We start from the raw sequence: 27508 nt of genomic DNA on the forward strand, positions 1-27508 counted from the left end.
CCTCACGCTGGGCGTTGCCTCAGCGCGTCGCGTTTGTGACGTAACGCTTCCGCAGGAAGTGACGGCGTTGGCGGCGGTACGCGGTGCTGGACGGTAGGTGCGGGGTGGGGGTTGCGGCCGCTTGGCGAGGCCCAAGTGAGGTGAACGGGGATTGTCCCTTTGTTTTCTGCCCTTTCCCTCCCCCACGAGGAGACTGAGCCCCTGTCCGAACTGAGCCCCTGTGTCCCGGGTCGCGGCTCAGGGGGTACGGGCAGAAGGAGCGGGCGCCGCGCGGCTGGGCCTGTGTCACGGCAGCGTAACGTTGATATTGTGCGTTATAAAATCCTCGCTGTCGTCTGTGTGTCGTAGATGAAACGTTCCGGGTGAACTGACTCCGCTTTGGATTTTCCCGTTGCTGCGCGTTGTGAGTTTTGTATAAAAAAGCAGAAGTCGAGATGAAGAGCAGGGTGACACAAATAAACGTAAGTGCCCTGAAGCCTACGTTGTATATTATTCTCTTCTTGATGATGGCCGGGTTTCAGTTGATGCTGTATTAAATAGAACAAATTGGAAGGCAAACGGTCGTGAGTGTGGTCACTGACAATTGAGGTGTTACAGTTAAAGTCGGTGAGTTACAGCAGCTGGTGCGTGCTGTCCTCACAGTGGAAGTTCTGAATGTCATTGGTATGTGATAGTAAAACAAAATTGGCTGAATGATGGACATAAACATGGGGGATCAGAAAAAAGGGGTGCTGATGTTATAGAAGAAAAGGCAAGTAGAAGTTACTGTGTTGGCTGTGTTTCTCAGTGTGGAAATTGAACTTTACCTGTAAAGGCTGAGTACATTTCTGAGTGGATGGGAGGGCTGGTTTCTCTGCAAGCAATGAGGAAAAATGGGGTGTAGAAATACCACGTTTGTTTTCACTAGGATTTCAGTGAACTTAAGTGAAATCTTTGTTACTTCTTTTCTTGGGGTTCTTGCATTTAACCCTGCCTGGGCTTCATTGCTCCCAGTTACATTCCACCATTTCTGACCAAAGTGTTTTTTGATAAGAATGCTCAAAAGATAGATAGGTATGTTCTCATGTCTTCCTGACCAGGTGATTGTAGTACTGCTCCCTCACCTGTCAAAATAAGCCATTTTACCAGGATTGTTGTTTGGGTGCTTTGGAAATGAGCTGGGAAGGATACTGCACCCTGTGGCAAGAAGTCTAGTCGGGAATTGCTGAGGGAAACAAGTTATTCAACAAATGTAGTTGCTTTTGCCAGGAGACCTGAGAACTCCTAGTGACAGATGCATCGGTAACATTGTTTTACTCCTGGGAACCCTTGTCTCTTTTAGTCTCCTTGGGCCAGGACAGGTGCTGTAGAGCTCATAAGAACTGACTGTCACCAAAAGAGCCAACTTTTCCCACGTTGTTATTAAGTATATTAAATTTATCTATGTAAAATTTATGAGGCTATGAATGATTCAGTGATGGTTAGAAATAATGAAGAAGTTGTGAACTGAAAAATTCTTCAGAAGAGGGAAGATATGCTTGCCCTTTGCCAAGCAAGGACAGGTAGAAGTCTGTTAACAGTGTTGTACGTGATGCAACAAAGTGTAAAGGGGTGTATGGATGAAGAAAACAGTAGAGGAAGACAGACTGAAGGTCGGATCTAGCCTTTCTCTGGTAGTATCCATAGCAAATGCCATGTGAAGTATTTAGAAGTAGGGTAAACCATGAAAATACTCAGTCTCATCCAGTTTGTGATTTCCTTTAGTAATACGTATGATTTGTCATGTGTTCAGCCTCTTGAAATCATGAAAGAACTTAGCATTTAGAGTATCCTGTAGCAGCTGCTTAAGCATGTGTTCTCTCCTTGTGACGAGCCTGACTGCTATTAGCTTTATTTGATTACCATTTCTTCATATAAATATGTAGTGGGCTAAAGCCATCATATGCCTTGATGTCAACATATGACATTCATGCTAATTCTTTTATAACTTTGAAGTTGAATTTTTTTTTTCTCTTTTATTAAAGCATGGGTCCAGTCATGAAAGGAAAGAAAAGTACAGTCCACGGCACAGAAGTTTGACTCCAGAGGACAGGTAGAAATGATTGATTTATATACCCTGTAATTGTATATACCTACCTCCTAGGGAGAGAAAAATGAAAACAAATAACACAGATTAAAACTGAATATAGTATCGTTTTGTAACTACCATAACAGCCATGAGAAATAATTGCAGGTTTAATAAAATGCTTACATGTATACAAAGCAGTAGTCAAAGAGATTTGTCATTAAGACTCAATACTTAACAATTCTCAGTTAAAATCTCAAGGATCTTGAAAATGGAAATTAGATACCACTGTCTTTTGTGGAACAGAACTGATGTTTGTAGCAAGATTACGGAGGCCAGCAAGAGGTGTACAAGTATTGTTTGAAGCACAGTCTACTGATGCAGGAGATGAAGCATTAGCAGTTTACCTATATTTTGTATTTTAATTGGAATAAAACATCTTGTCCAAAGGCAGTCTTTTTTAATGGCATCTTTTCTGTTTCATGCACCACCAGCAAAAGTAGTTGAAATAAATGTATGTGTTTCAAGAAATGCAAAGTGTGGCATTTGCCTTTGGTATTTGATGTTACTGACATTTAGTGTTTACTCCTACATTCTAGGTGGTGCTTCCTTTTAAGGTGCTTCAATTGATTTTTTATTTATTTATTTATTTTTGCTGGCTGGCAATGTGTTATTTAAAAAGGGAACTTTTTGCGTTCGAGTGATGCACATATTAAGAGCAGAGTGCACAAGTAGAGTTGTTGGTGTGTATGTAACAGATTGCATTGCAAGTAGTTATTAATAGCATAGCTTTTCTAATCCCTTCACTGTGAATTTTGTGCCTTGGTTTGTGAATAGAGATGTAGAGCGTGACAGATCTCCATCTCCCAGAAGAAGAAGATACTCTGATGACAGCAGATATGACCAAGAATATTCAAGAAGGGAGTACTATGATGACAGATCTTCAGAAGGAAGGTGAATACAGACACCTGTTTTTCAATTCATTTGAAGGTACTCATTTTAAAAACAAAAGATGAAAACATCTTTTTTTTTTTGTTTGTTTTTTAACTTTATAGAAGGATGGAAAGAGGGAGAGACAGATACTATGAAAAGTGGGAGGAAAGAGATTATGATCGAAGGAGGAAGAGAAGACACTCTTCCCCTGATCATAGGAGTCCAGAGAGGTCAACAGTTCAGGGCTCAAATACTCATGAAGAGGCCACTTCGAAGAAGAAGAAAGAAGAAGTGGATCCAATCCTTACTCGCACAGGTGGTGCATATATTCCACCCGCCAAGCTCAGGATGATGCAAGAACAAATAACTGATAAAAATAGGTGAGTTGAAGGTAGCATTAGAATTCATCCTAAAAAACAAAACTATAAAGGGTTTTAAGGAGTGTTGTTATAAATGGGACACTTTTTGAGGTATCTTTTAATCAGGAAAAAAAAATGAGCCATTTTTCTTGTCTTCTTCCTTCTCTACCTGTCTGAGTAAAGCAAAATGCTAGCCAAACAGACAACAACAAAAATAACAAATCAGATTATGATCCTGTCCACTTCAGCTCTTAATAGAAGAGCAGGATACAGAGGATAAATGGGATTTCTTTTCCTAATGCCCTGGAGAAACAAAAGTTGTGGGTTATAACACATATGGGGAACTACATTTTGGCATGTCATGTTGGTTTGGTGGGTTTGTAGTCATTTGATGTATAATTGTGAGCTAGTCTTCATGTTTATACAGTGAATATTTTCTTAGTTATTTTATTTAGTATATCGTATCTTCACATTTTTGTATTTATAACTTTGCTGCCACAAATTTATTCTTTACTAATTTGTGATGCCTTTGTAATAGCTTGGCGTATCAGAGGATGAGTTGGGAAGCCTTGAAGAAGTCCATCAATGGTCTTGTCAATAAAGTAAACGTTTCTAATATAGAAAACATTATTCATGAGCTGCTTCAGGAGAATATTGTTCGAGGAAGGTAAATGTTAAAATATTTGAGCTAACTTTTTTTTATGTTAATATGTATATTGTTCATTCCTGCATCACTGCATGTTTAGTATATGGTTACTAATCTGACCTTGAAGTTTATCTTAGGCTAGCTATATTTTCCTATGCATAGGGGCTCCCTGCTTGAGGAAAGGGGCTGGGAGCAGAGTGGTAGAGGAGGGAGTACATGCTTGAAAGAATAAGTCAGTTGAGCAGATAGTATGTTTTCTTTTTATTTTATCTATATCTACTGATTTTACTTGAATGACTTGAAATTTAAGTGTGCCTGTCTATTTCTTTCTGTGTTCCCGGACTTTTCAACTCTCTCAGTGTAACTGTTATTATCTCATGAGCCCTTTGCTTCTCTTCATTTAGACTCCGAAAAGTGGTCTTTTAAAAATAAGTTGTGTTCCAAACCATAGTTAGGGTGAATGTTATTCTGAATGAAGCACTGAAAAAAACATTGCTTTACTTATTATGCTTTTATCATACCTAGGTATGTTTTTATTTTTAGGGAGCTTTTATGAGAATAAAATTTCTATTTCTTAGAATTTAGTTTTGCTTCTTTGGGTAGTTCATTCTACTGGATTGTAGTTCTTTGTTGTTTATAAAGAACTGCAGGACAGTTGTTTTTTCTCTCACAGATAAGATTTTTTTCAACCGTGTGCAGAAAAAAAACAACAGTCATACAAACTTCAAAGCTCTGAATTTTTAAAAATATGGGGTAATTGCAGGATACAAAATAAATGCTTATTGCTTCAAAATACAGTTTTAATAGAGATAATATCTGATGAAAGAGAAGGTATCAGTTTAAGGATTTCTAAACTTGGGCACATTTAGGCAGCTCATTCTGTAAAACTCCATTTGTTGTTCAGTGAATAACTATTTGAAAATGACTGTATAGCATCTTTATAACTATTCAAACTATGCAATCTTATTTTGTGATACATAATGGATGACAACGTTAAGTTATTATACGAAAAACTGTATTCTTAAACTTATGTATATTTGCAGGGGATTGCTGTCTAGATCCATTCTGCAAGCTCAGGGTGCCTCTCCAATTTTTACCCATGTGTATGCGGCTCTTGTGGCAATTATTAATTCAAAGTTTCCAAATATTGGTGAATTGATTCTCAAGAGGTTGATACTAAATTTTCGCAAAGGATATCGCAGAAATGATAAGGTATGTAAGAAGTGTGAAGAAACAACATGCTAAAACTTGTAATTCTTCTGTTTTAATCTTGTACTGAGTGTATCCAGGTTAGGTATTTCAAAGTAACACTGCCAAGACCTCTGGTTTGTGTTGTATCATTCTGCTTCACCTAACATTAGTACATTAAATAAAGTAGTATTTGCACATCGTGAAAGCTTGGCTACTGATTTCAGCTTGGAAATGTGATGTTCTTTTTATATTTTACTTGAAAGTATGCAGTCCTAATGGTAGCATAATTACTAATACACCAAAATAGTTATTTTCATGACTCAATTTGGCTGTAGTATAGAATGTCTCAGTTACGGGTTTTTCTTCCGTGTAAGATGTTACAGTTTCCCGTTATTTATTTCTTTTGCAGCAACTCTGTCTAACATCTTCGAAGTTTGTTGCACATTTGATGAATCAGAATGTGGTATGTTACTTTCTTTTCACTTGCTCATACTTTATATGGATTTCTACTTATTTTAGCTTCAAGATAGGGGTAGCTCTATATAAACTTCCCCTTTTCTGTAAGTTATGGGAAAGCTGAGTTAATATTTCCTGTTAGTGCTTGCTGTAAGTTGTTGGGAGTTTTTATAAGAGATTTTGTCTGGTAATGTAGCTGTGAAGTTATCATCTCTTGCCAGTGTATTTAACAACTCAGAGCTTCCCAAAACTGTATATGTTTGGGATAGTATTCTGATAGCTTCTGTTAGCAAGCAAGTGAATTCCCACAGGTGCTAAGTGGAGTTTTCTTGCAGCACTGTAATCTCGTACAAAGATCATTAAGTCTGTAGGCAGGATCAGACTCAGTTGCATTTGAATCAAATCTGTATCTTTCCCTAATCCACCATCTTCTGTGTTAGAATTACCAGGATTTCTATCCCAGATGTATAAAATAACTCAGTTTGAAACATTACTTCTTGAAGTTATTTTGAAAGATTGTGCACTGCTAAAACTAGTTTTGGTTAGCTAAGAATTATTTTATTTGATCTGTATAAATGAATTCTGTTTGTTTTTTCACTAAGATGTTTATTAGAATGTAGCCACACTTCAGAAGTATAGTCATGTTGACTGTGAAGATGGTGTAAATATAAATAGCTAAATTATGAGTAAAATGTTGACTACCTCTTAATTAGTTTTTTTCCTGTGTATTGCCTTCATTGTCTGATTAAACAACTATTGTGACATCCTCAAAGAAATGTTGTAAATTCTAGTTCTTTACTGATATTCTTTCTAAAGGCTCACGAGGTTCTGTGTTTGGAAATGCTCACCTTGCTTCTTGAAAGGCCTACTGATGACAGTATTGAAGTAGCAATTGGGTTCCTTAAGGAGAGTGGGCTCAAGTTAACAGAAGTTTCTCCTAGAGGTATTAATGGTATGTATGAGCCAACACGTTAGCCTTTTCTTGTTTGTGATTAACTTAATGTTAAGTCCTTTTACATATTAAATATTCCACTTTTTCCAAAGCAATCTTTGACCGTCTTCGTCACATTCTCCATGAATCTAAAATTGACATGCGTGTTCAGTACATGATAGAAGTTATGTTTGCCGTACGGAAGGATGGCTTCAAGGATCATCCAATCATTCCAGAGGGTTTAGATCTAGTGGAAGAGGAAGATCAGTTTACTCACATGTTACCTTTAGAAGATGAATACAACCCAGAGGATGTTCTCAGTAAGTTAGAAATATTTTACATGATTGTGTTTTTCACAAAAACAAACTGAAGATTTGGTGTGCAGTCTTATTTTCATTTTGTATTTTAAGGATTCTTTTTTATTTTAAAGATGTTTTCAAGATGGATCCCAACTTTATGGAAAATGAGGAGAAATACAAAGCGCTCAAGAAAGGTAGGTGTGTGTACTTGTGTTTTATACGTTATATATAGTCTACTACACATTATATATGCATGGTATGTGTAAAATATGTGTTCATGTACTTTGTGTTTTTTGTATGCTGTTCAGTTATCCAACTATCGTTACCAGTTTAACTGTTTAACAGCGGGTGGCATGTGTGTCCCAGATAACTGCCTTTGAGTTTGTCGTACTCCTTTCCAACATATTCCTGTCCCTTTCCTCAGTATTGTCCCTACAGCTGTGTTTTAAGTTGGTTGTGATGTACCTTTTCCAGCAGAGATATCCTTTTGCTCTTAGATGTTAGATCAATTGTTTTTTCGGTAATGAAACTACTATGTTCTGTGCACCTTTAATGTGGCATGCTGCTCTTTCAGAAATTCTTGATGAAGGTGACAGTGAGTCTGAAGCAGATCAAGAGGCTGGAAGTAGTGACGAAGATGAAGAGGAAGATGAAGAGGAGGATGAGGATGGTAAGTGTACGACTGGCAAATTTTGTTTGTTTTGGAGTTTTGTTTGTCTTTTGGTTGTTGGGATTTCTTTGTGCATGGGGTTTTTTTTGTAGGTTAAACTGTGAAGAAAACCTTGACTTCTGTTTCAAGTTTTATATAACTAAGAACACTGCAGTGTTAAGGGAGGCTTTAATCTGCAGTTAGTCAGAAATATAAATGTTTAATAGTAGCACATAATAAAAGGAGGCTTTCTGTAACTCTATTGTATCTCTAAATATTTACCTGTTAGTCACAGATAAAGTGAACACTGTTTTTGAATTTTTTACTTTGATAGAAATAAATATACAAACACATTACTGCCCAAGTCTTAAATATTTCCACAAAAGGTATTTTTACACAAATGTGGTACAGACATAATAAAAACAAATATTTTCTACAAGATATGTAGATGTATAAAATACATTGTAATGCTTTGTTATTTCCAAACTGTGTTTCTTTCACAGGCCAGAAAGTTACTGTCCATGACAAGACAGAAATTAACCTGGTTTCCTTCCGTCGTACAATTTATCTTGCTATTCAGTCAAGGTAAATATTGTATAATTCATACACAGCTGTATTTCTTTTGGTGTGACTGAATTTCTCTTATTTTTTAAATCCTGCTTTAGCATATCATTAAAAAAAAATACTGAACTTGATTTAAAGGCTAGAAAGTTGACTATGATTTTGACAGTGGGTTCTTAAATCATCATTCCAAGCAAAAATTGTTGTTCTACAATACTTTTCAAGTTAGATTGCTAAGACTGTGAATACTGCTCCAATCAAACCTTTTGACTGAACGAAAGTCAGTGGATTTCAGGTGTTTTAGTATAGCTGTATATTGCACGGATAAGAAGAAAACTTGTTTGCTTTTTTTCAACTTATTTCAGCTTAGACTTTGAAGAATGTGCTCACAAACTGCTGAAGATGGATTTTCCTGAAAGTCAAACAGTAAGTTTATTTTTCTTTGTTGCTATTAAATGAAATAGCTGCGTAGAGTTTAGAATACTTACTTGTCCTGGGACCTAATTTGTGTAGCAAGTAGATGAATGACAGCATCTCCTTACAACTGTTTTTACTTAAGATGTCTTTAAACCTTTAGAGCATGTAGGACGACATATTTCTTAACACATTTCTCTTGTGTAATTGCTCCTTGCTGACAAGCAGTTTAAAATGTTTGTTTAAAGCCTGGAAAGATATATTGGTTGGACTGTTGGAATGGTTATCCGGTAACAAAAATAATGTAACTTGGAAGACATTTTCAGAACTCTGACTCTGAAAGAGAATCGAGGTATTTTCAGGCAGGTATTGAAATACAAGATGGTATTAAAAGAATGAATCACGTCGTTACTTCCAGTTTTTGATAGTTGCTTTTGTTTATTTTCCCTAGTAATACTGTGTATTGTTTTAAAGCAATTTTTGTATGGATGCCAGTTAGTCTTGGAGATCAGCAGGCAGGTGTGTTCTCAAGTAAGGAAAATTGTTCTTTAGCCAGTAAACAATTCACATGAAAGTAATTTCAGAGTTCAGGTGACTGCTATATTTTTGTCTTATTTGATTCATTTCATGCACAAAATTAAAGGTTCAACACTAAATGCATGCATTGGGTTCTGGTTTCCAGTGAAGCTATAACCTGAAGAATTCTGAGTAGTGGGAAAAAAATGCTGTGTTGCAGAAAAACAATTCAGTTATAACGCATAGATAACAGTCAGGAATGCACAAACTATGTTATACTGTGCAGATATAACTTGAGCACCATTGCTTTAGTAATTGGTCTGCTCACTGGTTCTCAGCTTCTGGTGTTTAATCCCAGCTCTCAGCTGTCGTCTGTTCTGTGGTCAAGAACTGCAAGGAAAAAACATATATTTAAAAGAAAAACCCACTTTAGTCAGAATCTGAAGTGCGGAAAGCAGTAGACTTTTCCACCACTTCATTCTGGAAAACTAGGTCTTTTGTAAGATTTGACTTAGAATTGGGTGTTAGGTTATTTTCTTTTTCTTTTTGTGGGTTGCCTTACTTAAAAATGAAAATAAGCAAATAAACACAGATGAATGTAATGTCTAACTTCTCATACACTTTATGTGGTGCTTTTACCAAGTGTTAATCTTTTTTTATTACATAGTCCTGTGAAGTATTTTATAGAAATAGAGAAAATTGTGAGCTTTGAGGAATTTCTACTCTCAGTCACAATTTTAGAAATGGAAGAACGTTGTTGTACACAAAAGAAATGGGTAAATGTGTGTTTTTCTTCTGCGCTGCAAAAGCAGAAGTTGTTAGTCATTCTTAGTTTTGCAGGAGAGCTCTCAAAGGAACTTCCAGATCGAGTTTTGAGACTTAAGAAATGATGGATAAATTAAATTTTCTGACAGTCTGTATATGGAACTACTAGTAATCAATCAGGATACGGTGTTGACTAGAATATGGCAGCTTTTCACCAGCAAGACTGTAATCTCTGGAATGAATTTGATGTATTTTTAAAGAAAAACGATGGGGAGATACAAAACATGTTATCCTGTCAGCTGTCTGGTTACATCTCTGGACAGCACTACTTCATTTTCCTCATGTTTCATTTCAGTATATTTTCTCCTGTCATTGTTTAAGTGTTCAAATTTCTGTGATCGTGACAGGTTTTAATATCAACTTTTAACATGCACTGAAAAAGGCTTCTTTAAGACAGATTAATACAAGGTTTTGTATTTGAGTATTAAAATTTGTGGTGTGTAGATGGTTGGCTGCAGTTAGCATAGCATCCTATTTAAAAAAAAAAATAAATGTTATGTGATCCATATAACTAGGGTTCTGTCTAATTTGACTCTATTTCTAAACAACGAAGATTATCTTATATCCCATATCTTCTTAAATCAAGCCTTCACTGACATCAGTCTCACTACTTCCATAACTGAAACAAGTCACAGGATGTATTTGTTTAGCCATTAAGCTCCCTGTCCCACCACCCCTTTTTGTTTCTGTTTGTTTTCCTTTAAATGAAAGTTCCACAAACCAGTTTTTCAGGAAGATGCTGGATCTTGCCCAACATTTTTTCACTCCTTTTGATTCCAATCTTTAACCATTCTTGATACATTTCTGAAATGTTTGATAAACTCCTGTTTGTTCCTGTAAGGAAACTGCAGCTTAGTTTGCATGTAGGAGAAGTGATGATGCCATGGCTTGTAGGTTGTTTTTCCATAAAACCTTTATGCTGGCCTCAGTTCTAATTTAATGAAGACTCTGTTGAGCTCATTCTCTGTGCCTGCCCTGCTGTAAGTGGCAGTTATCACGAGGCAGACATAGTAGAGTTAATTCCAGTGTCATTCAGTGTGGGTTCTATTCTTTAAAGAATTGGGAAATTTTAATTTGTCATTATAAAATTTGTTTTCTAATTATGTTAAATGTGAATTTCTTCCTTTCAGAAGACTTCACCAAATAAAAACCAGCTTTCATTAATTTTGTCAGTAAGACTGTATTCCACAGCTTTAAGTAAATGAATTGTGAAATGCTACCTAAAAACTACTAAGAGTATTTGGAACCTGAAGTCGTGAATGACAGTTTCGCGTCTAATAAAGTCTTAATTACTTTCTTGCAGACAGCTGTCTCAAATCTTTATGTGCAGAGATTTCAAGTGTGATAGAGCAGGGCTGACTTGAATTCAACACTTTCTGTCAGTGGTTGAATCACAGATTGTCACATCAAGCACTTTGCAACAGAAGTATAGGTATGGGTAATGCCTGTCGTGGGTCTGCTGTGCTCATCTCAGATCTGCAGAAGAGGTTTAAGGTTCAAATAGATCACGTATGGAGCAGTACAAATTAATAATGCTTTTTGGCATTACAGTATAGGTTCTGCTCAATGTTGATGGGAATGCTGGCAATCTTTATTTATTTATTCTTCAGTAAGCTGTTGTGCCGTGGCTTGAAATTGAGACATTTTTCATTCTGCTATGAACTGAAGTGCTTTTTCAGAAATGAAGAATGCTATTAAGCACAAACATCTTATACTTCTGTCTAATTTGGATAGTTAATTTTTAGTTTCCAGCTACATAGTCCCTCTTCTTAGAATACTCATCTACACCTCATCCTTTCATTTCATGTCTTCTTTTCTTGGCTGAGAAGTTTCTTTACCTCTGTATTCTCTATCTAAAAATAACTTTGCACAATTTTCTGTTGCAAGCTTACAAGCAGTTTTCTGCCCCAGCTTTCAACTTAAGGATATCAATTGCAATTCTTCATTTGTCATTTGTTTGCTTTTTTTTTTTTTTTAAAAATAATAAATGAACATAAAATTCTGAATTTGATATTCTGAATGCTTAAATACTACAGCCTAATGCAAAGGAACAGATCAAACATACCAGGGTGAGTCAAATCCACCACAAAAAGAAAAGTAATAAACCCCATTCTTAAAAAAACAAACAAATTTAAAAACCTTTTCTCTGAGTGTGTTTTTGTTTGTTTGTTTATATTATTTTTTTATTATTTTTTTTTAGACCCAGCTGAAGCATGCAGATCAAAAATTGAAGAGCTTTGTTGTAGTCTGTACTATAGCCTGTGACAAGCTGTTCTAAACAAGCTTTTCAGTTTCTGCTTTGGGCATATGTTTGATCTTGGCAGAGAGAACTACTTCTGTTCTTAAAGTGCTGTTATTATCTGTATTAAAACAGTGTGAATCCAATACATTGCCAAAGAAGAAAATTTAAGTTAAAACTGTCGTAGAGGAATGTGGTATTACCAGTTCTTCTGGCTTCAAAATTGTTACAGGGAAAAAAAAAAAACAAAAAAACAAGCCCAAAGAAAAATGTCAGAAATGGGCTTTTCACTTGTCTTTCCCTTAGCAGGTTTTGTTATTGCTGCTCTTGAAAGAGCGTGTATTTCAGTTCTTGATGCTTTTAGCTGAAAGAAAATTATTTGAGAATCTTCATGGTAGTTTGGATCTAGACAGGAGTAGCAAGTACTTACCTGGAGAATTGCTCCTCCTTTAGTGAAATGTGTCTTTGGAATGCATTTTGTGTTTGGATTTTTTTATTTATTTATTTTTTACCAGTTACAGAATACTTAGTTATAAAGGACTGAGGTGTCATTCAAGCTGACCGCATAAAGGATTCTTACCTTATTCTTCAGTCTTTCTCAAGGGGAAAAAAATACACATATTGTTCTTGCTCTTCAAGAATTTGGATAAAACAGATTGGCTTTGGTTTGTTCTTCCTATTGATTATGATGTAAACTGAATTTGTATACAGCAACACTTGGAACTTTGCTAAACCAAATTAGGGCCTCTTCTATAAAAAGAGCTTACCTTCAGTATGACTATACAAAACAAAAGTAATGGATCACAGAATGTCTTTCTTTTTTATTTGAAATGAGAAGTTTTTTTAAGCACAGCCTTGAAAGAATTATGCATGCATTTGACACATTTTCATTTTTACAGGATGGAGTCACACTTCCTGAAAACAGTCCTACTTTGGGGTGGGGGGGTTGAGATTGTCTCACTTATGCTATTTCTTAATTTAGTTTTGAAGATAACAAGAGTACTTATTTTGACTTGACATTCAGTGAAAGCATAGTCCCGGAAGCTGGTATGGAGAGGGATGATCTAAACCTGATAACTCGATTCTGGTCTAGTCAGTGATCTCAGAGATTCACTGGTTTACTTTTGTCAAATATGGGGCCTCCCAATTTGGTAGGTTTGGTAGTTGCACCATGGTTAATTCACTGCCTTGCTAATATCTATAATACATGGTCATCCTCAAGTCTTTCCTTTCCCTGTCTTTTATTGCAGGACTATAATTTTATTTATTTATTTATTTTGTGAGCCTTTAATTTAGTTAAGACTTGTGTTGCAATAGGACTGGGCTTGCTTGCAGTTTCCTCTGAGAGACCATAACTAATATACGGCATAGTGATGGTTTTGGTTTTTTGTTTTTTTAAACTCTTTGGCTGTACCTTTACAATTTGTACGATCCTAGGAGTACATCTAATGGTCCTTTGATTTATAGCGTGTTTTTTCAGTACGTAGGATGGATAGGTTAGGTTATGTACCTTGTGAATTGATGTCTAGACTATTCCATGGTGTGTAGTTTCTTAGCTTCAGGTCTGTTCCCTAGGTGACTTGAAAAGGTAATAAGGAGGGAAAGAACGATCAGTATTACCAGTAACCTTGTGTTTGTTTGGGGTGGTTCCAGACTTCCACTACAAATTTGATTTTGTGATGGTTTTTCAAGTGAAAGTGTACACATTTGCAGGAGAAAATAACTAATTGTGTAGCTGGATTGTTCAAAGCATCTCTTGGAAATAAATAGTAACAGATTAAGGGAAAACTTCTAAACCATGTATATATGGAATGAAGTCCCAGAAACCTAACTTAGATTTAAAAATGTCCTTTATAAAATACATGAAATCTATTAGAAGGTGCCATCGTTTGTCTTATTTATCTTTCCAATGAGAAAATGCTAGCATTGCTTTTTTTATTGTTATTTTTTTCCCCAAGTCTTTGAAGACTAGGCTTAAATTTATTTATTTATTTATTTTTGGAACTGGGATGCATGCATTTCTTAACTTTGGTAAGTGATGTTTTTACTAAAATGATCCCAATAAATATGAAATAGTTTCCTTTAACTGACTATCTTTAACATTAATAAAAATATTGATGATGGAGAAATAGCTGATCTCATCATGTAGCTGAGAAGCGTGTTGCCCTTTCTGCATTTATTTTGGTATACATTGCCATCTATAAATTAAAGATACAGAAGAGAAAAGGAGGTCACATTTTTGTATTACCAGTACCTGTTGTTAGCTAGAGTTCTGGCTAGGCTTTGGTCTTGCAAACCTCTGTATATGCATTTAGGCTATGAAGATGGAATTGCTCATGTCACCTCAGTGGCATGACTTAATTTTTACACACGTACCTTTCAGGCTGAAAGGAAGCATATGCTGTTTGGCTTCAATGTATTGTTTTACTGAGACTTCCATGTGTGCTGCAGATTTGTGGCAGGAAGTGAACTTAGAGCAGCACAATTAAATACATTTATATCCTTATATCCAGTTTGTTTTTCCTACACAAAATCCTGTAGGTCTTCTGGCGGGCTTATTCAACTTTAGTCATACAATTCTCTAAACATAAAAAGGTAGGCAAAGGGATAACAGAAGCTGAAGAACCATCAGCTGACTTAATAGAGGACAGACCTGGAGGCAGCATGGGAGCTGCCAAAAGCATTACATGTAGTTTGCCAGACCACCTGCTACTGAAGCACCTTCTATCCCTTCATCAGCCTTGGCTCCATGCAATAATTCTGAGAACTGAGGGAAGGAAGAGGGAGATGCTGGAAAAAGTAGACATACATGAGTTACATGCACTACAATAAGCAGTGGTTGGGACAGTTTAAAGGTAGTAAAATAAACTACAGCTGAAAGAAAATAGAAAAGAATGAGGAATAACATTGATGAAAGCACTGCAACCATGTATAAAAACAAGTTGCCTCCTCTCGGAGGACACCTGTGGGTCAGCTCTGAAATAGGAGTAGCGGCTCTTAAAGAAATCATAGCAAGAAGCAAGGCAGAATGAATGAAAAAGGAAAAAAAAAATAATGTAAGGTGAAAAACAGGATCAGAAAGGAGTGAGAAAACTGAGTTATTTTAACTTCTCTTTCTGAAGTTAATGTAGCCCTTATGCGTGAAGATGGTTTAATGTAGAGGAGTGAGTGAGGGTATGTATGTTCTTTAAAATACTAATACTGGTTTAGAATAGATCATTTCTGTGCAAGGTTGCACTGAAGTCCATCCAACCCATTACCTTGTTTGAATAGGAATTGTTAAGTGAAAACTTAGAGAAATACATTCTATTCAGAGAAATCTTTCTCCTTATTTTCCATCTCAGCAGTTCTGGGAAATGGCATTTTCCCATAATACAGTATTGAGTTAAAAATCTTCCCGAAAGATCATTCACTTAATATGTATTGGACATCAGATATTTTTTGAAGTATTTATTTACTTCACAAGGAGATAGTGCTACTTAGTTTCTGAGCAGAGCTGGATACTTGTTTGTTTGGCCTTGTATGAAAAGCTTTGAACAGCACAATATACAAAGTGACTTTAAAACTGGGGAGCATTTGTTACGTTCTTAAAAGCAAATGCTGAAGTAAAACTCATCGGCTTTCCTCACCTTAATCATCTTTAGAAGTGTTATCATTGGAAGCAACAAAATGAGTTAACTAACCTTTCAAAGCTATAATTGAAGCTTGAATTGTTATGTGAACTTGTCACATCTCTCAAAAAATAATTAAATCATTTTCAAGTTTGTTAATTTTTAATCTGAAAGACAGTTACTCTAGACCTAACCTTGAGTTGTTTTGATAACACTGGCAGGAATGTCTGTGGGCAAAGCTATTTTCATGCATGTGGTTATTCAAGATACCCTCCTAGAAATCATTGTAATATTTAATTAAAATGTTAAAATATTTAATTACTGTAAACCACAGGGGATACCGATGTTGTAATTGCATTTAAGATGAGGAAAAGAAGTAATTTGTTTTTCAAATCTTGCTGACTTTATTAGCAGTGGCATCAGCACTTTGCCCCTTTTTATTGTTTAAAAACTGATTAACTGAAGCATTACTGTAAAACAGGATAATATAAAAAGTTAATATGCATTTTAATATATCAAGCTAACCCAGTGTGACAGTGTTGAAAAGAGTGCCTTTAGACAAACTTAGGTTTCTGTTTGATACATTGCTGCCTTGGTATTTGGAAGGGATTATTTCTTCTTGTTAAACATGGTTGGCTTTCTGTTTGTTCTGAGTAAGGAACAGTGTGTGATGGGCAAAATGTTTCTTTTCACATTGCAAGCTTAGTGGCAAGTTTATTTAAAGCTTATTTTAAATAATTGTGAAACATACATGACTCTGAAACCTATTTGAGAATGTGATAATTTGATTTATGCTGAGAAGTAGGTCATATGGTAAAATATACTATTACTGGGGGGAAACTGCAGCCCAATATTTAATGGCTTCTAATTCATATACAAGAATATTTGCTTTGGTTGTATGTGCCCTAAGCCATGCCAATATACACTCAGCTTATGTAGTCAGGAAAACAAAGTTTATGTGTATCCATAGCTGTAGCTGCTGGAGGGTGATAGAATAATTAACATGGGGTGATTATATTGGAAAACAAACAGAAAAAAGGACAGGTATCTTTACTTCTAAAAAGGCTGCCTTTTGTGGAGTGGGAGGAAACTGGTTGTTTTGGGTAGCTGGCAGCTAGTATCTTCTGAGGGACTGCCAGAGTTGATGGTTATATTCACATGCACTGGACAGGAGAGGGGTGGAAGGCAGGCTGTCACTGATGTGTGCATGTAAAAGCTTTGGGAGGCTAATCTACCTCTGCTTCCTGTGATCCTTCATAGCCAAGAAGGGGAAATGCTCTTCAAGAGGGCAATTCCAATTGGAGACTAAAGCAGTTGACTTAGAAGAAAAATTCATCTTGCTTCCTTAGTTAGAAAGGAAGTCTAGGTAGATCAGTTTGCCAAGGCCAAAGTTAGTATTTCTGAACTATTTTTATTGCTCTTGAAATAGCCCAAAGCTTATTTAAAAGTAAGATTTTAGAATGGTAACAGAGCTCTTGCTAGATTTTTGCTTTTTTTTGCATTTATTTTTTGTTCCTCTCACTCCTTAAAAAATAAAATACGCTGCTTTTTTTGTTTGATTCTTCTTAGCAGTAGGATTTAAAAATGTGTCTTGAGCTTGAACTACTAGATGCTTATTTAGTGACTAAAAAAGCCTGTAGAATTATACCCATTACTTAGAGAAATGTTACAGTTTAAAATTGAACTAATTATTTTAGGATTTAGGTAAAGATGTATATAGGTTTCATGCATGAGCTATCTGCTCCTACTTACAAAGGTAGGCATATATGTGAATCTGTCTAATTTTCAAGTCTAGCGTTTGGTTATAAAGATAACTAACATTTGCTAAGGTACCAGCTATTCTGGGGTCTCCTGTGATGTAATTAAATATGGATTTCCTTGTCTGTGTTTTCTCTAGATGCAGGGATTAGTGCTGTTTTCTGCTCTGTGGTAAAGTCAGTTATTAAAGTAGTTCTGACTGTTGTTATTAGATTACATAGTGAGTTGGTTCAAAAACACTTAAAAACATTATCTTAAGCATAAGAGAAAATACAAATGCCAGAAGTTCAAATATAGACCCTGAGGTAAATTCAGAAACACGAGAAATTTGAAAAACTACTTTTGTTACCAATGAAGTTATATAAATAATCTTGTTTCAAAGCTGGCATCCATGTAAGCGTTTCTTCAATATTTTGATACTTAGTGATGATATTTATACTGCTACAGCAAATTTACCTGGAGAAAATGTTGTTTTTTCTTAAATCAGAAAGAACTCTGCAACATGATACTTGACTGCTGCGCTCAGCAAAGAACATACGAGAAATTCTTTGGGCTACTGGCAGGGGTGAGACCTAATTTCACATTTTACACTTGATGGTAGATAATTTATTTTGGTTTACTCTATTTACTGTGTGAAACCAATTTTAATAGATAAGTAAAACTAATAGTCTTTATTATACTGAAAATGATTATGTTAATTGATTGAATTAACATTTGGATTGTAACAAGCACAGTGAATGCTGAATGAGAACTCATTTTCTCCTTCTTTTATTGCTTTTTGACCTCCCATTTTTCCATTACAGTGGAAAAGTAAATTGGAAGCCAAGGCATTGATACCAAAAGAAGTTAGAAGTATTGTGGAAAAATCCTTTTCTTAGTGCTAAGAATTGTCTTTTGAGACTCTTCTTTCAGCTGCTCAGTAGATCTTATTTATAAGACAAAGCAGTAACTGCTGTCCTGTTTTTCTGTGTTTTGTTGTCCTCCAGTAAACAGCTAGTAGCTTGGATTTTTGTTATTTTCATTTCTCTCAAACTGGCTGAAAATTTAGTCATGTTTAGTTCTTACTTGACCTTTTCCTAACTCTTACACTGACAGAGCTGACTCATTAAGTCAAATAGTTGTCTTAAGGGAGTAAGCAGTTCTGATGATAGGAAGTGCTTACTTCCCAGTGCTTACTGGAAATTTTTAGGTTTTTTTAAATTCAGTATTGGAGGAAGTATTTCTGCTGACATCGTGTTATAAAGCACTAACCATTTGAATGTACATGTTAAAAAGCTGTAGAACATAACTGCTAATTTCTGTGTTCACTGCAGTGGTCGTGTCCAAAGTGTTATGCCTCTAGCTGTGTTCCCCGCTGCCTCTCTGGTCTTAAATACCCATTCATTGATGTCATGAATGAAGTTGCATTAGAGAGGTTACACCCAGTAAGAATACTGGATGTATGGAAGTAAAATAAATTGCTGAATCATTTGCTGTAGGTCAGAATTCTTAATTACTACTTTGCAATGCAGATGAATTTCATGCTCTGACAAACTGCTGAAAGCAATCAATTGTATCTGTTTGGAGGTGTTTTCTCTAAGTATTAGTTTAACAGAAAGTCTTGCAATAAATATTAGCAGCATTGTGTTTACATTGCATAAGTTATTTATGCATACGTTATTTGCATGTTTAATATTTTGTTTAATCTGGTTGTTTAAATTGTAAAATACTGTTTCAGCGTTTCTGCATGTTAAAAAAAGAATATATGGAATCCTTTGAAGCTATTTTCAAGGAACAATATGATACCATTCATCGTTTGGAAACAAACAAATTGAGGAATGTTGCCAAGATGTTTGCTCATCTGCTGTACACTGATTCAATTCCCTGGAGTGTGAGTAGAACTGGCTATTGTCAAAGGCCTTTTACTTAATTATTAATCTATAGTAATTCAGAAATAAGTAATTTTAGCATTCATTCAACGTTTTGGAAGTATTGACACTCGTAGCAAACAGAATTATTTTAAATGTATTCTGAGATAGACCGTTGAACATCCTAACCTGTTTCTATCTCCCACAGTTCTTCATTACTGGCTCTGAGCTGTTATTTTACAGAGCTCAGCTGGAATTGGCTGATTAAAATGTACTTTTTTAGCTAATCAGCGGTGTAATTATCTGCTTCTCAAAAATAAGTGTAAAGAAATGTAAAATTAACTTCATGGAGACAAATTCCAGCTTTTTATATGAAATTTTAAACATGTTGCCATTTTGGGATTTAAGTGCTGAACGGATAAAGGTAGTTTTGAATTCTGATCTATTAAAATGTAACTCTAAAAATGAAGAATTAATTACAGTTCTACTTATCTTTACACATTTATTCTTGTTAGATAATATAATGTAATGGACATTCTTCAGGCACACACAGATTAATCCAAATATCTCACCTCTTTAGAATATCCATTTCAAATCTTTAACTTCTCAGGAGTCAGGAGGAGAAAAACACCTTTCAAGGAAGAAAAGGTCTTGACCAGGAATTAGTGTGCACTGGTGAACAAAAATAAACAAACAAACAGCCTTTGCATGTTATTTCAGGAGGCCAAAGGTTTTAAAGTTAAATTTGAACATACTTTGTTTCATTTGTGTGGTTTTTTTCCCTAAACATTTTCAGGTTTTGGAATGCATAATACTGAGTGAAGAAACAACCACATCCTCCAGTAGGATTTTTGTCAAAATATTCTTTCAGGAACTTAGTGAATATATGGGACTTCCGAATCTAAATGCAAGATTAAAGGACATGTAAGTAGAAGTTTTATTTTAAAAACAGTAAATGGAATTAATTTATCAGAAAGAGTACAGATTAAAAACTGTTTTCAAATTCAATCACATCTGTGGTTTTATAGCTGAGATATTCAAGAATAATTTCACCTATAACATCAGTCACTAGAAACTCAGAGTCCCATTAAATTGAATGCTACCATTGACAAGTTCAGCTACTTGCATGAATATTTGAAAGCTATATTTTTTTTTTTTCAAAAGATAGTTAAGACAGTTCAACTTGTAAGAGACATACCCTTGATAAGTTCTTATAATTTCATTGTTTTGCTAGCAGAAATTGTGGTGGGTGCTTGTTCTGAGCAAATTTGGGAGAAAATTGTAGTTTTTCAAGGGTTAGTTACTTGTCCTTGAGTATATGTCAGTAACATTATTTTAAGCATTTGTGGTTTTTTAACACATTGTGTTCTGGCAGTATTAATCTTGATCACTAGAGCTACTTCCCATTAATAGGGTTGTCTGTTAAACAACTTAATAGATTATTTAGCTTATGTAAGCTTGAATTTAGACCATTGTAGGTCCCTGTTTGTTGGAATTTCATCATAGTTATCTAGATCTTTGTTCTTCATGTTTATCAAGTAATATCCTTTACTATTATTAGCTATCATGTTTTCACAAATCTATTCAGGGCTTCAAGCTCTTCATACTGTCAGGTTATGGCACTTGCATTATTAGCCTCTCAGAAGTATTTTGTTAATATACATCACAAATGTTAACAAGGTAAGTGTTGAAAAATGCATGAAGAGAACATTCACTGTGCTTTGTGATATAGTTCCTTTTTAAGTCTATTAATGTCAATGAGAATTAGTGCTAAACTGGCATACTGACTAATTTAGATGTTTGTTTTCAATAGAACACTGCAGCCTTTCTTTGAGGGATTGCTGCCTCGGGATAACCCAAGAAACACTCGCTTTGCCATCAATTTCTTCACTTCTATTGGCCTTGGAGGACTAACGTAAGGAATACTTTTGGTTTCTTGATTTAATACTTGCTTTCCTCCCCTGCCTCTCAGTTGTTTTTTTTATGTTGTTTGTTTTGTTTTTTGTTTTTTTGATGATGTTGTTGTTGTTTAGGGATGAATTACGGGAGCATCTGAAAAATGCACCAAAGATGATAATGACTCAGAAACAAGATGTTGAGTCATCAGATTCATCTTCATCTTCGGATACAGACTCTTCTTCAGATTCTGATTCTGACAGCAGTAGCAGTAGCTCAGAGTCATCCAGCAGCAGTGACTCCTCATCTAGCAGTAGCGACAGCAGTGACTCAGGTATTTCAGCATCTGTAACTAATTATTTACCTGTCATTTACTTTTATGCTTCTGTTTACTGTTATTGCTACATCTACTTGTTTTTAGAAAAAAGGAGCTCTGAACATTGTTGCTGTGGTTTATAACTATATATATTTTTTCTATAAATAGAAGAATTTAGTTCCATTCTTACATATTTAAATATTTGAGGAACTTTGTTTTATAGAAGACTTTCTTACACAGTTGTTACGTGTTGCACAGAGCTATCTTTACAGTCTAGTGGAGAATGGAGGGGCTGGTATTAATATCTCTATGGGATGTTTAATGGGGAACTCTGGGGTCTAATATCTGGTTCTTTTTTCCACTGTTTAGTTGAGTAATCTTGATACTACTAGCGTCCTCTTTTGTTAATATGTACCCCTTTGTGCATCAGACGCAGCATTGATCAGTTCTAGCAATGAGTTTTATTCTATTTCTTATTCTTCATTTCTGATTCTTCTTCTGGAAGAGTTTGTGTGTTGGTATAGTGAGGGTTCTTGCCTTGAGGGAAATCTTCGAGGATGGATCAGTTTTTGCTGACCACTTAGTATTTTGTAGTTTTGTGCTGCAATCAGTATGTAGCATCTTATGCTGTCCTGTTGTTGTAGATCCTTCTCTTTGACATGAAGTGTCATAAGCATTGCTTAATCAGTAAAGTACTTGCTAGTATGAATTACTGTGTAGGGTCTCACCTATATAACATGAGCAGATGATAACACAGCATGACTTTCTGTAGTTCAGAAGCTTGCTGATTCAAAATTAATTTGATTTATTATGTGCCTTAGAAATGAAAATGTAGATTAATAAAATAAAAGCAGTGTGAACTGCTCATGTTTGGAAATGCGTTTCTGTTCTCTTACAATGTTCCTCTACAAAATCTGATTTGCATTTCATCGTAAAGCTATCACATTAATGACAACAAAGTACTAGAGGAGGGCGCAGTCAAATAGGGTCAGAGAAGGCGTTAGTTCAGCAAAGAGCCAGATGGTTCCTGCATAGACAGCTGCAGCTCTGCTGAGCTGCTTGATAGGAACCAGAGAGGTAAGTCCTTAGTGACAAACCAACCGAGTCTTCAGTCTAATAGTATGAGCACATGATTTTTGTAATCTTAGGACCTTCTCTTTTGACCTTCTCTATTTGACCTTCCTTCATTAAGGAATACAGTCATTAAACTTGTAGTTTTAATTCTTTGTAGCCTGGTTTTACTTTTTCTCTGATTTTTGTGTACTTAAATGTCATGTGTGGGATACCAGTTTGAGATAATTATATGCTTGTAAACGTGAATCAGGCTTGCTATAAAATGAAGGTCCTTTACTGACTATAGCTTGATTTTTTTTTTAATTTTTTTTTTTTTTTTTAAGCTGCAAACAGAGGGAAGGCTTCTTTTCACTTGCTAGAGTTGGGAAAAAAAATGAAAGCTTACTATGCTAAAATGTAGCCAAAGTGATCCATCATTGCATGTTATCAGGGTGCCAGTAAGCTTTAGTTCAGCCAGATTAGCCAGCTGCTGTAGAACTCAGATATTTGATGTACTATTAAATCCATTTTATGGATACAGTACTTTCAGAAGTTGGTTAGAAACAGTTAACTAATGTGATACTATAGGTCATGTAGTAACCATTGTTAACTGCAAATGACTGCAACTTAGTATTCACCGTTTGCTTATACTGCTTTGTCACATCTGTTGAGTTAAATCTGCAGATTGTTAACAAAGAGCAAACAGGAAGAGTAAAGTGATCCTCTGAGATAAGTACTGCATCACATTCAGAAATACAGATGTTGGTTCAAATGGAGACTGTTTCTGAAGTAGTCACACACTGTTTTCAAAAGCTAAGTTTTATTAAACAGGAAAATATTTTCTGCTAATTAAAAGCAAATATTTACTGGTTTGAAGCAGCTGCACTCCCTTTGCTTTGCCTTCACTCAGTAACTGTGGCATAACTAAAATATCCATGTATTTGTGTATTTTTAAGGACTATAGGGCTTTTATCAAAACATCTCTTCTTAACCTTCTTGTTAACTTTCCATTGTTCTTTAGTGTTCATGATGATTTCACTTTTCACTTGAAAAAAGTATGTAGACCCAGTTTAAACTGGGGACATTTTAAAGCTCTGAAGATGTTAATGTTATTTCCTGTGGTTCCTAGTGTCAGTAGTCTATGACCTTTCTTCTTAGGGTTCTGAAGCTGATATAAAATTGCTGTCAAGTTGGCATTATCCTTCCTGGAAAGAAACCAGAGTCATTGTTACATTGCTGCAGTACCACAAAGTTTCTGAAGCTAATTCATCCTGCTTTTCTTTCTTAGTATAGTGTTAAGAGTTTTTTCCCCATCTGCTGTTTTAAACTCATTGACTGATAAGCTTTTCCAGAAAGTAATCTGTGAAGCAAACAATTTGAAAGTAATGGATGGTCGTGAAAAGATGACCTTTCAGAAAGGAATTTTCTGAGTGTTTTGATGTATGGCTTAAACTCCTTGCCTGGTCTTTCTGTAGGAAGTCAATAAAAAGATGATGATGCATACAGGCTTTAAGAATTCGGGCATCACTTCCAGATAGATAAAGGATAAAAGCCTTGCAAGTGTCACAGTTACAAATTAGTAGATGAGGGGGGAAGCTTGATTGTTGGAGTTTTGTCAGTACATAGCATGTAAAATATGAAGGCATTTCCTTCACAGCCTACATGTTATGTCAGATTCTTGTTCAACACGTCACTCTTTGGGTTTGAGTTACTCCATTTATGTGACTGCTTAGTAATACTCTGTTTTCAAGTGCAGGTTTGTTTGTATGTTCTGTAAGTTGAGGAAGAAGTTTGGTTTCTGTTAGAGCTGGAGCAATGTGTCATGTTCTTGATAACTGCGTGGTCATGGTAAATAGGGTGAAATGTGGAAGACTTCCACAACATCATATTTTCTTGTTTTTACTGTTGTGGATGTGGTGTAACCTTGCTTGTTGTTCTCGTGAGGTTCGTGTGTTAGTAACAGTGAAGGTGCTGATAAATGCTGAAGCATAGACTAATAATGTAGCTCTGGGCTTGTTAATCAACTCACACTTCAAGGGAGAATTTCTTTTCACATTAAAATATGAGGCCTGTAATTCAACCAGATAAATGGGTGAATTTTGTCCCATTGCAAAAAATCCTTGGTTGATGGGGGGGGGGATAGAAGCAGAGCTCATATTTTTGTAACTTGCAGCCAAATGTATAACAACGAAAGTTGGAGTGTTTTTCCACTAATGTGTTTCTATATAACCTTTGGTGTAGCTTAATGAATCAAATAGTTGATTAAAATAGAACCTTATTTCCATAATTCGTTGTAATTTCAGATGCTTCCAAAGCCAAAAGAAGAAGAACACAAAAGAAAAATAGAGAATCTGATAAAGCTTCCCGGAAAAAGCAAGAAAAGAAAAAGAAATCACTTGAAAAGAAAATGGGAAGGCGACGGCAAGAGGACAGAAGTGATAGTGAGAGCAAGTCAGAAAGAAATCACCGAAATATGAGAGAGGCATGTAGGAGGGATGATACATCAAAATATCATCACAGGGATGAATCTAATGGCAGAGGTGATTACGAAGTGCATAGGAGAGATGACGTATCAAAATACCACCAGAGGGATGAGTCTAATAGCAGAGACGATTACCATAGTGGAAGGGATAGGAACCACGAGAGAAGTAAGGATCTAGAAAATAAACACAGTAATTCAAAACTGAAGAAAGCAGAAAGAAGAGCTTCTTTTTCTGACGATGAAAGTTATAGACATGGGAACAGAGATAATGGACATCGGAGTAGAAAAAGGGAAAGATCTAAGTCTGGAGAGAGATCCTATAACAAGTCAAGTCCAAGGGAGGAGGAAGAAGACCACCGATACAGAAATGGCTCAGAGAGACTCAGAGAGAAGTCCAACCATTACTCTGACCAGTACAGAGAATCAAGAAAATATGAGGATAGACGAAGGGAGAATTCCCCACACAGACGAAAATAAGACCTAAGCAGTTTGAAATAAATGTGTATTTCTGAGCTGTTAAAACTGTATTTTAAAAAATATGACTAAACTTTCTTTAAAAAAGATTTTGTACAAAGTGGTAGTTTGCATTTGTAAATTTTATCAGACTTTTTCAAATTTTCAGTACTGCTTTTTTATAACTGTTACTTTGAGTCTTTCTGTTGAATTCATCCTCTGGGAAGATGAAGTTGTTTATTTTGTGAATAAAACAGTTAAGATCTCAGCAAAATGGGTGTTCTTGTCACTTAATTTCAAGTATTTGTAACTTTCTAGTACAAAAACATTGCGTTTTAACTTTGGTTAATTGAAGATCAGAGATGCTGAATCTAACGTAATGAATCTAAGAATCTCAGATGACGGTATCGATGATGCATGGGAAGGCTTTTTAAAAGGAATTGAGCATGAGCACTGTGCATTCTACAGTTATATTCTTTCATCTTCATAAACGTGGAAGTAAGTTGGACCAAAATTTTTCAGGAAAACCTTCGTTTATTTTTTTCAAGAGTTAAAAATCAGAACAGCAGTTTTGTTATTTTAAATGTCACATTTTGAAACTGTGTCAACTTGTTCTGTGTTACTTTTCACAGTGTTTTTTAATGTTGTAACATCCTAAGCCAGTGATGCTTGTGATCTTGGAGGAAAAAATGTTTTCAACTGTGAATCTGATTTGAAGTAATTTGTAAACTTCAGGTGTATTTCTGTGGGAAATGTTTAAGGAATGTCCTTCCTGGTATATTTTAAAAACAGTGAAACAAAAGATATTAAATCTTTTTATATGCTTTGAACTGCATGGCTTAAAGTGCTCAAATTTACTGGAAGCAAAGTTTTACTAAAAAAACAACACCTGAGCAGTTTATAGTATGGAAGTTGTTCTGTGTAGAATCATTTGAAGAACTAGTGCAACATTCATTGTTTGACTTACAAATCTGAATTGTGGTTAAGATTTAATGTCATCACTAACAAAGGCAAATTCAGAAAGTCTTTTGGCATGATCAGCGTGGCCATGGTCAGTAGAAAAGGCAGGAATGACAGTTATGTATAACCCAACTGTTAGTGCCATAAAACCTTTTTTTTTCCCTTTGCAAAATGAACATAATTGTTGGGCACATGAAAATATACAGATTTCATGTGTACGTTGTATTTCACTGTATGCAGAAGGCTATAAAAATACACTTGAGCTGTTCTATAACAGCAAATAGAGCAATTCCTAAGGAAATAGATTAGGTTGGGGTAAGTTGTCACAACATCTTTTTCTAAGAAAAATGATGCTTTGGATTTCTGTTCTGTGTTTAACAGAATTTGTTTCTGCCAGTTTTCATGCACTGAAATGTTTTCAAAGATACTAGCAGAGAAAATAAAGAGACACTGCAGAGAAAAATGAACGTTTCTGTTGTGTTGCACCACACAGCCATAAATGCTCTAGTGGTATCATGAGGAATGTCTTATTTAAATTCTGGTTTTGTTTCTATTCCCAGTGCAGTTCTCATTTTTCCAGGCTAACTGTGTGTTTTTGGTAGTGTACTTTGATTCCTAGAAAAGTTAATTTGAAGTAATTCTTTTTAGAAAGATTTGTGCTAGAGATTATTGTTTGTTTCTTAGCAATCTACTAAGGGTATTAAAAATTACCTGTGTTTCATAATTGTTGTGTTGTATGAGCTTAGCTAATTTAATGAGAGTAACCCTTCCCTTATTGTATCATAGGTTTAATAGTATCAATTTTATAATTGCTTTATAATAGCTTTTGAGATATTATGTACAAATTAAAAGGCTTGTTAATTACATCTGTAATAAATGGATATGCCTTAAAGTAAGTGTGTAAACAAAGCATTGTTTGCTTAAAACAAACTTATTTGATCTGTGACTGCTTATCAGGAAATGCCAACGTAAACAGCACCTCCAAATTGTCGTGTTGCTTTAAACTAGCTGATAGAAGTACTGTGCTCTCCAAGGGCAAGGGAGAAAAGTGAGACTAGGACTTGAGCTG

General features: G+C 35.3%; 1 protein-coding gene across 1 annotated transcript; it reads left to right on the plus strand.

Annotated features, from left to right (window-relative positions):
- CWC22 (CWC22 spliceosome associated protein homolog) lies at window positions 1–26713 on the plus strand. The gene is made up of 20 exons (XM_015868367.2): window positions 1–93; window positions 349–461; window positions 2004–2071; window positions 2882–2998; window positions 3100–3357; window positions 3875–4003; window positions 5026–5194; window positions 5583–5636; window positions 6446–6581; window positions 6674–6880; window positions 6991–7053; window positions 7434–7529; window positions 8012–8093; window positions 8435–8495; window positions 17920–17997; window positions 19150–19302; window positions 20076–20203; window positions 21093–21194; window positions 21313–21509; window positions 24848–26713. Exons 2-20 carry the CDS (start codon window positions 435–437, stop codon window positions 25501–25503), a joined length of 2781 nt encoding a protein of 926 aa, XP_015723853.1. The 5' UTR covers window positions 1–93; window positions 349–434; the 3' UTR covers window positions 25504–26713.
- Window positions 26714–27508: the final 795 nt, after the last annotated feature.

Source organism: Coturnix japonica, chromosome 7 (assembly GCF_001577835.2).
Source record: "Coturnix japonica isolate 7356 chromosome 7, Coturnix japonica 2.1, whole genome shotgun sequence".
NCBI lineage: Eukaryota > Metazoa > Chordata > Aves > Galliformes > Phasianidae > Coturnix > Coturnix japonica.